Genomic DNA, 12,414 nt, shown 5'->3' on the forward strand with positions numbered 1-12,414 from the left:
TTTCTTTAGGGTTTTTGAAATACATGGTTAAGAAAACTACAGGAGCCCTTTAACTTTCTCTACAATGAGGGATTTTAAAAAATAAAACAACAACAACATAAAAGCACTGTTTTTATCCTGTCAGGATAGCTCCTCACTTTGTGTTAAGACAGACCATTCAGGGAGATACAGGTACAAGTGTAGAAATGTTCAGAGAAGTATATGGCTCCTTGGTCGTGAATTTATGGGTTTATATAGTATTGTGGATTGTTGCTAAATGTAGCAGATGGTGATTAATGGGTTCCCTGTGCATGTTCCTCAGCCAGCTTCTGCTGTTTATAATGGAACTGATTTGGAAAGACTATAGGGGTAATTCAGAAACTCTGATGCTTGGTTACTAAAGGCTTAAAGGTTTGATGCCTTTGAAATGTTGTTTTTCAGTGAGGAGAACTATGACTTTGGTAAACTTTTTAAAGACTTTATAGAAAGCTTTCTTAAAAAGGTTATTGTCATGATTTTAGCTTAGGACATATTCTTGAGATATTCCTGGATTATGGAAACAGAAAATCATCAAATGAGATGAATTCGTAAGATTCTGGGTCTTACAAATCTTTTGCAAGGAAGTCTTGCAATGAAGTTCAAGATCTCCATATACTTTTCCTCTTTTATCCCCCCCCAAAAAAAATGTATGCCTAAAAGATGAAACTGGGGTACAAGAGTGGATACATTATTGTTCTCAGTACAACAAGAGTTTTACCCGTTTCGTTATGTAATGCTTAATGTATGAATGCAAGAATCAAATCATAAGAACTCTGTTTAAAAGTGAATTTACTCCTCACAGAACTAAAGAAATATTTTACTTCATTGTTGAAAATTTGCAAACGCACTTTGTAAATGCACCCTTAGTTTCTTCAGCATTCAACTTGCTATTTTCAGTATGCTTTTCAGGGCTGTTTTCTCTTACTATCAAGTTCTGGAAAGTCATTGCCAAAAATTGCATTTCACTTAAGATCTCCACTAGAAACCTCTCATTGCTTAGAGATATATTATGGGCTAGCACTATACATTTTGTTCATCGAAATCAGTTTTCATTGCTTCAATTGGTCTGCAGAAGTATTCATCCTTGCATATTTCCTCACTCTAAAAATATTTAGGACTGTTCCACCCCATCACCACTTTTACCATCATTATTATTAGCAACAGGGATAAGGCACGGTAGATTTTTGTTTGGCTTGATTACTATTATAAGTTCCATATTATGAAATTAGAAGGAAGAGAAGAGTAGTTTTTTAACATTAAATAAACATTTTTGCGCAACCTTTTCTACAATCATTTTCTTTCTTTTTGTCCCCAAGACCTCTCGCCCATAAGATATGAGATGGCACCATGTGATTCATTCAGCAAGATCTCTTTCTACCTCTTTGTCAGAAAAAAGCAGCACCCTATGAGGATATCATCAGATAGGAGGCTACCTGGCAACCTTCCAAGGCTTCTCACCAAAACATCAAAGCTACGATAAGTTGGCAGGTTCTTCAGATTTCTTTTATTACACACTGTGTCTCTGAATTTCCTCAACCCCAGCTCTAATTTTTGAAAAGATTATTTAGATGGCATAGCAGCTACTTCCCAGAACTCAGGGTTGTTGTTTTTTTAATATGAGAACCAATAGTTTGAATTCAGCTCCCCATGCATACATCACTGTTAATTTTATTTATGTTGTTATTTGTCATATTTGTAAAAACATTTTAGAGCTCAGCTGAGCCAAAACTTGGACGGAGATGAATTTTCAGCTCAAAATGGTTGAGAGGGAGTCATATGGGGAAGTCATAAAAATGGTTTCAAACAATTGCTCCCCCTCACATTTTCCACTGCCATCTCTACCTGGTGGAAAAACAATTCTGCTCCTAATTGGTGCATGCCATTGTCATGAAGCCAGATCTGAGTTAAGGGTAAAAGCAGTGCTTCCTGCTCTCTCTGGTGTCTTCTGAGTAGAACTATAGTGAGAAGTGTGAATGGCACCAATAGTAAATGTATGCTTGTACTTGATCTCAGCTCCCATACCCCAACCGCTGAAAAGAGTCCCCAACTTTTCAGTCTTAGTCATAGTGGTGACATTTCCCCTATGAAGAAAGGTTGCAACATTTGGGCCTTTCTAGTTCTTTCAACTCTGGCTCCGGCCTGGTGGAAAGCTCTGCCTCATGAGACCAGGGCCCTGCAGGATCTGATTTCTTTCCACAGGGCCTGTAAGACAGAGTTGTTCCGCCTGGCCTTTGGCTTGGAGCCAATTTGATTCCCTCCCTCCCTCTCTTTCTTTTTTCTTTTCCTTCTCCTCCTGCAATGAGGCTACATTTTAATATTTTAATGTTTCAATATTTTAATGTTGTATTTTAATGTTGTTTTTAAGTTGTAATCATTCAACTTGTTTTTATTATTGCTTGTAAGCCGCCCTGAGCCCAGCCTTGGCTGGGGAGGGCGGGGTATAAATAAATATTATTATTATTATTATTAGTTTACCAATAATGCAAGGGGCATGACACAGGGCACAAGGAGAAGGGGACGACAGAGGATGAGATGGTTGGACAGTGTTCTCGAAGCTCCCAGCATGAGTTTGACCAAATTGTGGGAGGCAGTGGAAGACAGGAGTGCCTGGTGTGCTCTGGTCCATGGGGTCACGAAGAGTCAGATACAACTAAACAACTCAACAACAACAACATGACACAGGTGCATACAATTTTGCATGATGTGGAGGAAGTGGATAGAAACACACACACACACCCCACACCCCATAATACTAGAACTCAGAGCCATCCAACGAATCTGAATGTTGCAGAATTCAGGTTCGGCAAAAGTAAGTACTGCTTCACACAGTGCATAGTTTAACTATGCCATGTTCTCCCACAAAATGTAGTAATGGCCACCAACTTTTAAACAGAATTAGACAAATTTGCAGAGAATAAGAATATTGTTGCCTGTGTTCCACCTCTGATGTTCCACCTCTGAATAATCCACCTCTGGCAATCACAAGTGGGGAGACCACTGTTGTGGCCAGGTCTTGCTTAAAGGCATCTGGTTGGCTCCTATAAGAACAGGATTCTGGATCCTGATCCATCAGGCCTTTTCCTATCTTCTTATGTTGGGTGGTCTGTTTTGGCTGAGCCCTAGCAGTATCTCAACATCCTTCCAAGGAGCTCAGGGCTGCTTCCTTGTGATTTTCCTATCTTAGAAAAACCATGTGACATAGGTTGGGATAAGCCAAGATCTAGCACATTTATACCCAGCACTATCTGATGCAGTGGTACCTCGGTTTAAAAACAGCCCTGTTTATGAACTATTTGGTTTATGAACTCCACAAAACCAGAAGTAGTGTCCCAGTTTGTGAACTTTACCTTGGTCTAAAGATTGGAAGCCAAATGGTAGAAGGCTGCAGGAGGCCTCATCGGGGAAAGCACGCCTCAGTTTAAGAACGGTTTCAGTTTAAGAACAGACTTCCGGAACAGATTAAGTTCGTAAACCAAGGTACCACTGTATTCCATAAAAGCTCTCATGCAGTTGTTCCAAACTAGAACTAGGATTCAATATGCAGAAAGCAGAACAAAACCCATTCAATACTGAGATTTGTTTAAGCCCTATTGATGAGATTCTGAAATTTCTGCACCTGAATTCAGATGGACAATCGCTAATGTGAGCCCATCTGTGTCTGTATGATAACCTACTTCTATGGATTTATAGCCACAACATGTACTTTGTGAAATTTTGAGAGAGTGATCACACCACTGAAACGCCCACATGGAACCTTCAGTATTGGAATGAGTTGAGTCCCTCAAGGCAATGGCTTCCTGAAGTATAGAGTCATTCTTTTGTGACATCTGGTTGACTTTAGCACATCAATGGACTTATGGTAGGAAACAATGGAAGCTCAAGGATTGGGGCCAAACTGCATGTGATTTGGAACTCCATGTTCAGATGTCTTGGGAAGATTTGTCTTTTTGCGCAAGCTTTCTCCAACCCCTAAGACTGGACAATTTTTTTTACATGTTTTCTCTGAATTTTTGTTTTATTTGCTTTTATATTGCTGGTTTACTGGTTTTAGGTTATAGGGGCTTGGGTTTTTTAGTGTTTTAATGATATTCTGTTTGTTTGTTTGTTTGTTTGTTTGTTTGTTTGTTTGTTTGTTTGTTTGTTTGACTGTACACCATTTAGAGATTTTTTGAAATATTAAGCACTAATTAAATGCCTAAACAAATAAATGTTACCTTTCCTTGATTTTTTTTAATTAAAAATAAAAGCAGTCAGGTGCCAAGACACACACACAAAACTCATGGTTTTTCTGTTGAGGTGCTTCCACAAAACTAAGTTGTGCATGCTTTGTATTTATTTAAAAATGGCCTTCTACTAACTTATATTGTAGCAGGGATTTCAGAATAGAAATGCTTTACCTTGCAACACCTTCATTGGGGGGGGTGGAATCAAATTGCTAATACCTCCATATTATATAGCATTTTAGGTTTGCAAGTTGGGTTTGTTCCATTTTTCTTCTTCTATAATTGCTCTTTAAGTTGGGTCATTGTTGTTCCCATTTTACAGATAGGAAGCAAAGACTAAAATGTTGGGAGTTGCCAAAATTCACAATATCTCTAGCTAAATTAGGGTTCTTAGAGATTTCTCATATGCTTGTCCCTCACTTTATATCCAGTATACTGCACCCAGTCCTTAATTAAGAGAACAGATGATATGTAAATTATCCCCAAATTTAGGAATCAAAATTGAAGATGATTCACACAGCTTACATTCTAGGAATTCAATTAGCAGCAACTTCCCTTTGTGTATAAAATAAGGATAATTTATATGTAAATATAGCTTGGAAGGTGGGCAAATCTCTCAGCTTTTGCATAAAAGAAAATGTCTGTATATAAAGAACCTGCTTTGATTTATAAAACTGGACTGTAGTTCATACTTAAAGGACAACAAAGCAATTGTGTCGCAGAATGTTGTATGTTAACATTTCACTGTCTGCTCTCCTGTTCTGTTCAAATTTAATTAAGGGGAAACTATTTGAATATTTTCATTTTTCTTCAGAGAGTTCAAAGACAAAAATACATTCATTTGTTTTCATTGTTACACTTAGATACTGTAAAATTGTAGAGAGCTTTTTAATTATTACAGTGGAGTGTATTCCATCATTTCTGTTATAGTGCTAGTGATAATTTAAAATGAAATGTATTATTGTTTAAGATACTTTATTTCCAGTGTTTCTGCCACAAACATGTAGCAAAATTCCTTTTCATGCCGGTAGATTGAAATATTCCGAAGGAAAAGGAAACTGGGCAAGAAAGCTTGTATTTGTGCCATGAAATCCAGCAATATTTTGGTTTGCCTTGAAAAGGAGTGCAGTCTTCTTGTAAGAATGTGCCCTCCTTTAAATAGTTTTATTTGAATTGAAAGCTATACAGAATACTTTGTTGCAAGGCCATTAACCACAAAAATGCTTGCCTAATTTGTTACTGCTGCTGGAGACCCACTGTAAATCTTATTAATGTGTCTGCTACTGTAAAAGGAAGAAAGTAATTAAGTTTTATTACTATTGTTCTAGAAAACCACTGTTTTTTAAAAAAAAGAAAGGGGGAAAAACAATGTCCCTCAAGAATGGTAATATTAGATGGGATGACGTTTTTACTCTGAAGGAAATACATATGAAACTCACGTTGGCACTGTGCGTTAATGAAATAATAGACTATCCCATTGAATTTTTCAATTAAGACTATATTCCTATTCATCAGGGATGGGGAACTTAGAACCCTTAGGTGTGTTGGACTCCCATCATGCCTGAACATTGCAGATGATGGGAGATGGAGTACAGCAGCTTACATGGGAAGAAGTCCTACTGAACCTCATTGGGGCTTACTCCTGAGTAGACATGCCAAGGATTGCATTTGTGCCTTGTTGAAATGAGTGTCTTTTCTAGTCTGATTGGTGGTTGTTGTTCTTTTGTTTTGATTTTCCAGGAATGTTCTTTCGAAAAGAAAACCGACCATGAGGAAGCCCGCGCATTAACGCATTTTTGAGCAACGTCGCCGAAGAGGATGAGATTGGAGTTTTGTGCCTGAGACCCTTTGCCACCACTGCTGGGTAAATGAGAAGTGGTTGTGTGATTATGCTGACATCCCAGCATGCATCTGGTAGACCTGTGGTTAACTCGCTCCCTCTCCATGTGTCTGCTCTTACAAAGCTTTGTCCTCATGATACTGTGTTTTCATTCTGCCAGTATGTGCCCCAAAGGTTGCCTTTGCTCCCATTCCGGAGGTTTGAATGTCAGTTGCAGCAATGCAAACCTCAAGGAAATACCCCGGGACCTGCCTCCTGAAACTGTCCTCCTTTACCTGGACTCCAATCAGATCACCTCCATCCCCAACGAAATCTTCAAGGACTTGCACCAGTTGAAAGTCCTCAACCTGTCCAAAAACATTATCGAATTCATAGACGAACACTCCTTCAAAGGGGTGGCCGAAACCTTGCAGATGTTGGACTTGTCGGACAACCGGATTAAAAGTGTGCACAAAAACGCGTTCAACAACTTAAAGGCCAGGGCTAGGATCGCAAACAATCCCTGGCACTGTGATTGTACTCTGCAGCAGGTCTTGAGGAGCATGGCTTCCAACCACGAAACGGCCAACAGCATCATCTGTAAGACTTCGGAAATCGACGAACACGCCGGGAGGCCGTTCCTCAACGCTGCTGACGCCGACCTCTGCAACCTCCCTAAAAAGACTACTGATTATGCTATGCTGGTCACCATGTTTGGCTGGTTCACCATGGTGATATCCTACGTCGTTTACTACGTGCGGCAAAATCAAGAGGATGCTCGCAGGCACCTCGAGTACTTGAAATCCCTGCCAAGCAGGCAAAAGAAACCAGAGGAAGCCGATGACATAAGCACTGTCGTATAGTGCCCCGGGTTCAGTGATTGACTACGAGGTGGAAATTAGATGTGCATAGCACGGACGCCAGGTGTTTACTTCTAACATTCGTTGTAAACCTGTAAGACTCCCCCCCCCCCCAATTAAGCTGAATTATACCACTGTCAAAACTTTCTAACAAAACGATTTCTGTTTGGGGTGATAACAGTACACCTTTATTGTTTCTCTGGTGGTATTCTCAACCAAGTAAAACGAATATGTAAACATTAGTTTAGACCCATTCCACTCTTTAATAATGAAATTTATTTTTTTAATTTAAAACCAAATAAAAGCTTAACTTTGAACCATGTAAATACAGGCTAATTTATTGAACCAAGGTCTGCCTGATATGTGTGCTTGTGTGTGTGTTAATATGAGAGAGGGTGGAGGAGTCTAGAATGGCTGTGGTATAGGATTTATTTTATTTATAAGAGTATTTATAAACCACTAACTCATACAAAATATCAAGGCAGTGTACAATTAATAGGGTGATTTTCATCCTGAAAGATCTTATCTTATAAAAAAATTATTTGTACAATTTCACAGAATTGGGCAAAATCTGTAATAATAAGAACACATTGTGACTGCTTAGTGCTGTGTGTGTGTGTGTGTGTGTGTGTGTGTGTCAGTGCCAGTCTTTCTGTAATCTTTCGCCTCTCCCATCCCTCTCCGCTTCAGGTTACGTACACTTCAGGTTACAGACTCCACTAACCCAGAAATAGTACCTCAGGTAAGAACTTTGCTTCAGGATGAGAACAGAAATTGTGCTCCGGCGGCGCGGCGGCAGCAGGAGGCCCCATTAACTAAAGTAGTGCTTCAGGTTAAGAACAGTTTCAGATTAAGAACAGACCTCCGTAACGAATTAAGTACTTAACCTGAGGTACCACTGTATCTCCGTTTTTGTACATATTACTTGACTGAAGAACTGCATTGCAAAATTGGGAAAAGTGAGGATTTCAAAGGATGATTGTGTTTTCATAATATTTTGGAAAGGGCCAATTTGACAAGTTTGCCTTTAAATGAGTATTGAATTGAATAAGAGGGGCATTTTCTTAATCTACAGGAAGATTGGCACACACATACCCCCCCCCCCCCACTCTGCAGCCCCAAATATTTTGTATTATTACAGGTCTTGCATAAGTCTGCTCATGTAAGGAGAAAATGGAAATAGGATGATACCTTTAGGCACTGTCCAATCACACATGCATGTGATAAACCATCCATTTAAAGGGGGGGAAAGCAACCAGCACTAAAGATCTTCTACACCAGCAGTCGATACAGATGTGTACAGTGGTACCTTGGGTTACAGACGCTTCAGGTTACAGATTCCACTAGCCCAGAAATAGTACCTCAGGTTAAGAACATTGCTTCAGGATGAGAACAGAAATCACGTGGTAGCAGTGGGAGGCCCCATTAGCTAAAGTGGTACCTCAGGTTAAGAACAGTTTCATGTTAAGATAGGACCTCCAGAACGAATTAAGTTCTTAACCCGAGGTACCACCGTAATGGATTATTTTTACTTAGCATGGTTCTCCATTGTAAGGAATCAAACAAAGGAAAAAGCACCAACTGGCAATTTGATTGCGACATTGGGTGGACCCTGCAGAAACAGTGCAGCATGGAACCCACCATAAACTCTCCTGTTTTTTTCAGATTTAATCAGTATTCCAAAACATGGTTATTGTGACGGCACAGCAGCGTGGTTAAAATGCCTGCAAATCCATAGAGCTTCTGCTTTGCTGAGCAGAGATGGCATGACTTACTGGCTGTTAGCTGTCGTCCTGCCATTGCAAGGTGTGGAGCTCATAGCCAAACAGCTGTACCAGACAGATTTCCTTTACTATACTAGCTGTGTTTCTTGGTTCCAATAGAACCAGAGGGCAACATCAGCACCAGCTTTCATTTTCTCTATACAGACGCATGCTCTCATATAACAGAGGGGCAGTGTGTGATCTGTGGCATTTGTATAGAGTGGGTGTGCTGGTCCTGGCGGGTTACCGTGGTTACCGTGGTCCGAGTCCAGTCCAAGGTTGAGGGTGTGGTATGGAGGCTGTCCGTCAAGGCTGTAGCTGGTCCAAGGCAAGGAGTCAGGTGTGGTCAGAAACTCTGGCAGAAGAGCAGGACAGGGTGCAGGCAGGAACAGGTTACCAACAATGTTGCTCCCACAACCTGGGACTGGCCTGGCTTTTATCTGCCCCGAGGCATAGGGTGGTCCCAGTCCACAGGTGACCCGCCTCTCCTGGCCTGAAGGCGAGCACTCCTTCTGCGAGAACTTAGTTCCCTCCACCTCTCTGCCCTGAGCTTCTGCAGCTCAGGAGAGGCTGGGGGGTTACCGGACCCAGAGGCAACCTCAGCTTCCCCTGACGGGGCTGAGAATGGAGCACCTGCAGGCAAGGGGTCCTCCATCACCTCCTGAGCCAGAGCAGATTCAGCTGGTGAGGATCCGGCACAGGTGAGGGCCCTTCAGGTTCAAGCCCCAGCCCTGGCTCAGCTGGTCCTGGAGGCAGGGACTCCTGTGCAGGCTGAGATTCCTCAGGTTCAGCCTCTGAATCCGATTCCCAGGCCATCACAGTGGGGATTAGCAGGAATGTGCCCTAACGTGTTGCATGCAGTTGGGAAGTTGGGATGTTTTCAAACCACCAGGAAATCAGAACATGGGACGCTTCTAAATATTTCTGGACTTGTCTCCACGCCACTGCATCCTTTCCCAGACACTGTCTGCTGCATCGAGATCTGCAAAGAGAATAGCCTCTTCTTGTGTTGCTCAGAAAGGCTGCTCCTAAATGTCCTGCCTATGCCAGCCTCATGAGAGGTGGAGATCTGAGGTATGGAAGCCAATATGTACAGGGTTCCTTGGATCCTGGAACCCCATGGAATCATGGTCCTAGGACCCTGGGAAACTGGCACATATAGGCTTGCTTATCTTCCTCAGGCTCTCTAAGTTAATGTGCAGATATTGCGGCCCAGTGAGGGGAGCTTTCCAGAGGTGGGACTTTAAGCCCCTTTCTATAGACAGAGCTATTCCGCCTGGCCTTTAATCTGAATTCAGCCTGATCTTTTATTTCCCTCCTCTTCCTTCCCCTTCCCCTTTTATGAAGATTACTCGCTCTGAGACTCCACAGCTAATTCTCCCCTGGCCTCCTTGCTGGCCCAAGTAGGACCAATTCAGCCAGCTAGCCCTGGGGATTATCTAATGCTTATTTCCCCTAAATTGATTTTTGATTTTTGAATTTTATTGTTATTCATGTTTTTATACTGTATTTTATGCTGCTTTTACAATTAAGTGTTTTAAATTTGTTGTTAGCCGCCCTGAGCCCAGTTTTTAAACTGGGAAGTGTGGGGTATAAATTAAAATTTATTATTATTATTATATTATTATATTATTATTTACTTTTGCCCCTTCATGTAACATACAAAGGGGCTAATGTGTATGGCACAGGCTGTTACAAAGAGCAGTTTTGAGAAAGGTCAATGCTCTTTTTCTATAGAAAGAGGTGCAGGAACTCACCATGAACACCTCCCTTGTTCTCTTATAATGGTAATGGCACCCACCTGAGAGGTGCAGGAACTGAGTTCCGGTAAGTTCCAGCTGGAAAAAAAGCCCTGGATATAGTCAAAAGAAAAGTGGCTTTTCCACTTGCACCGTAGAGAGGTAATACATCGCGAATGGATAATTTGCAGTTAAGAAATGGAATGAAATCCAACATTGCTTCCTCCTTCTCTTTTGTTACCGTATTATATATTTGAAACCTAATGCTATATTCAGTGGCTGGTGTCAGTTAGACATATCTCTCTTTGCCAGCCTCGGGATTTAATTAAACTATTCTAAAATAGAAACAGATGAGCTTTTCGTATTGTGCGAACAAAATTGAAAGGTGCTTTTTTCCTTGAGAATAGTGAAAAATGTAAGTTGGGGGGGGGATGTCCCCATTTTTAGCTATATTGAGTATAAACTACTTGAAGAATTAGAACGATGCAATAATTATTAAGTATTACAATGTGTCCTATTTGATTAAAGTGATACTGTTTCAATTGATTTGTCAATGGATTTTAAAATGATTTTTAAAAAAGAAGTGATTTGATTCTGACTAAACAGCAGGAAGAACTTTTTTTACAGTAAGAGCTGCTCAACAGTGGAAATGACTCCCTCAGGAGGTGGTGGACTCTCCTTCCTTGGAAGTTTTTAAGCAAAGGTTGGATGGTCATTTGTCATGGATGCTTTAGTTGAGATTCCAGCAGGGGGTTTGGACCAGATGTTCTTCAGGGTTCCTTCCAACTCTACAGTTATATGATTCTGTGATACAATTTTGAGTGTCTTTAGTGGAAATTCAAAGTGTACACACACACACACACACACACACACACACACACACACACTTTGTTGTATATGCAAAAGATCTCATTTTTCCAACACTAAATTCATTTCTTGACATTTCCATGTCAGTTTGCTTTAAAAAAAAAAAGTCCTCATGAAAATTAATCAGCATTTTAATGCAATACAAGCAAATACATTTTGACTAACGTAATGCATTTTTGTATGTTAATTTTGTTAACAGCTTTATTGACACTTTTTTCTGATGGCTCTCCTAGTCAGTAGCTTATTGCTCGCTCTTTGTCTAATGAAGGTATCCTGTCCTCCTGTCCTCCTGTCCTCATTTCCATCTGTTCCTCATAGAGAAAAAGAGAATGATAGTCAAATGTGGTGAAGTATTTTAAAGTTCCAGGCTGGGATCAAAGGTCTGGTCAGGTTGAAGAACTCACTCTGTAGGCCATGCCTTTTTCTTCATGGGATCCTGATGGAAATTTAAGTGAGGCTGAAGGATTTATATGATCTGAAGAGAAACCAGAGTAAAATTAGTGAAAATGTATAAAGTTAGTAATAAATGTTGGAAATGTAAAGAAAAAGAGGGAACATTTTATCACATGTGGTGGGAATGTAAAAAGGTGAAAAGCTTCTGGGAGATGATATATAATGAGATAAAAAAATGTTGAAATATACATTTATAAAGAAACCAGAAGCATTTTTACTTGGCATTGTTGAGAGGGATATAAATAGAAAGGAATGTAAGCTTTTTTATATGCAATAACAGCAGCAAGAATATTACTGGCCCAAAAATGGAAGCAAGAAGAATTACCGACGATTCAGGAATGGAGGATGAAGCTAATGGACTATGCGGAACTAGACAAACTAACAGGAAGGATTCGAAACCGGCGGGACCAGAAATTCACAGAAGACTGGAGTAAATTTACAGATTATCTGAAAAGTATTTGTGAAGAGCAGACGACGTTTGTAGGTTTTCAAGAAGTTTTGTGAGGAGTATTAATGGAATTACTGCAAAAATGGATAAGGGGAAGGATGATTTGTCAAGAGATGTAAAGGCAATATAAAGTTTAGAAATGCATAAGAAGTGGTTAAAACGGTAGATCATCAGAGGTGCTGATGGAAGTCTAAAAAGATTGTATAAGTGATAAGTTTTGTGGT

At 40.3% G+C, this 12,414-nt stretch overlaps 1 protein-coding gene and 1 pseudogene across 6 annotated transcripts in view; one reads left to right on the plus strand and one right to left on the minus strand.

Annotated features, from left to right (window-relative positions):
- Positions 1-7,246, plus strand: part of LRRC3B (leucine rich repeat containing 3B) — a 69,059-nt gene extending 61,813 nt beyond the window's left edge. For 2 of the 5 annotated variants that reach the window (XM_083706078.1, XM_083706081.1), the window contains exons 2-3: positions 1,335-1,506; positions 5,982-7,246. In XM_083706078.1, coding sequence (XP_083562204.1) covers positions 6,147-6,923 — 777 coding nt within the window. In that variant the 5' untranslated portion in view covers positions 1,335-1,506; positions 5,982-6,146 and the 3' untranslated portion in view covers positions 6,924-7,246. The remainder of the gene's footprint in view (positions 1-1,334; positions 1,507-5,981) is intronic. The other 3 variants (XM_083706080.1, XM_083706082.1, XM_083706079.1) reach the window with 2 other exon arrangements.
- LOC310828604 overlaps positions 1-12,414 on the minus strand; it is a 249,822-nt pseudogene that overhangs the window by 192,821 nt on the left and 44,587 nt on the right. The gene's annotated exons all lie outside the window — the stretch shown is intronic.

Source organism: Podarcis gaigeae (genome assembly GCF_964106915.1).
Source record: "Podarcis gaigeae genome assembly, chromosome: 12".
NCBI lineage: Eukaryota > Metazoa > Chordata > Lepidosauria > Squamata > Lacertidae > Podarcis > Podarcis gaigeae.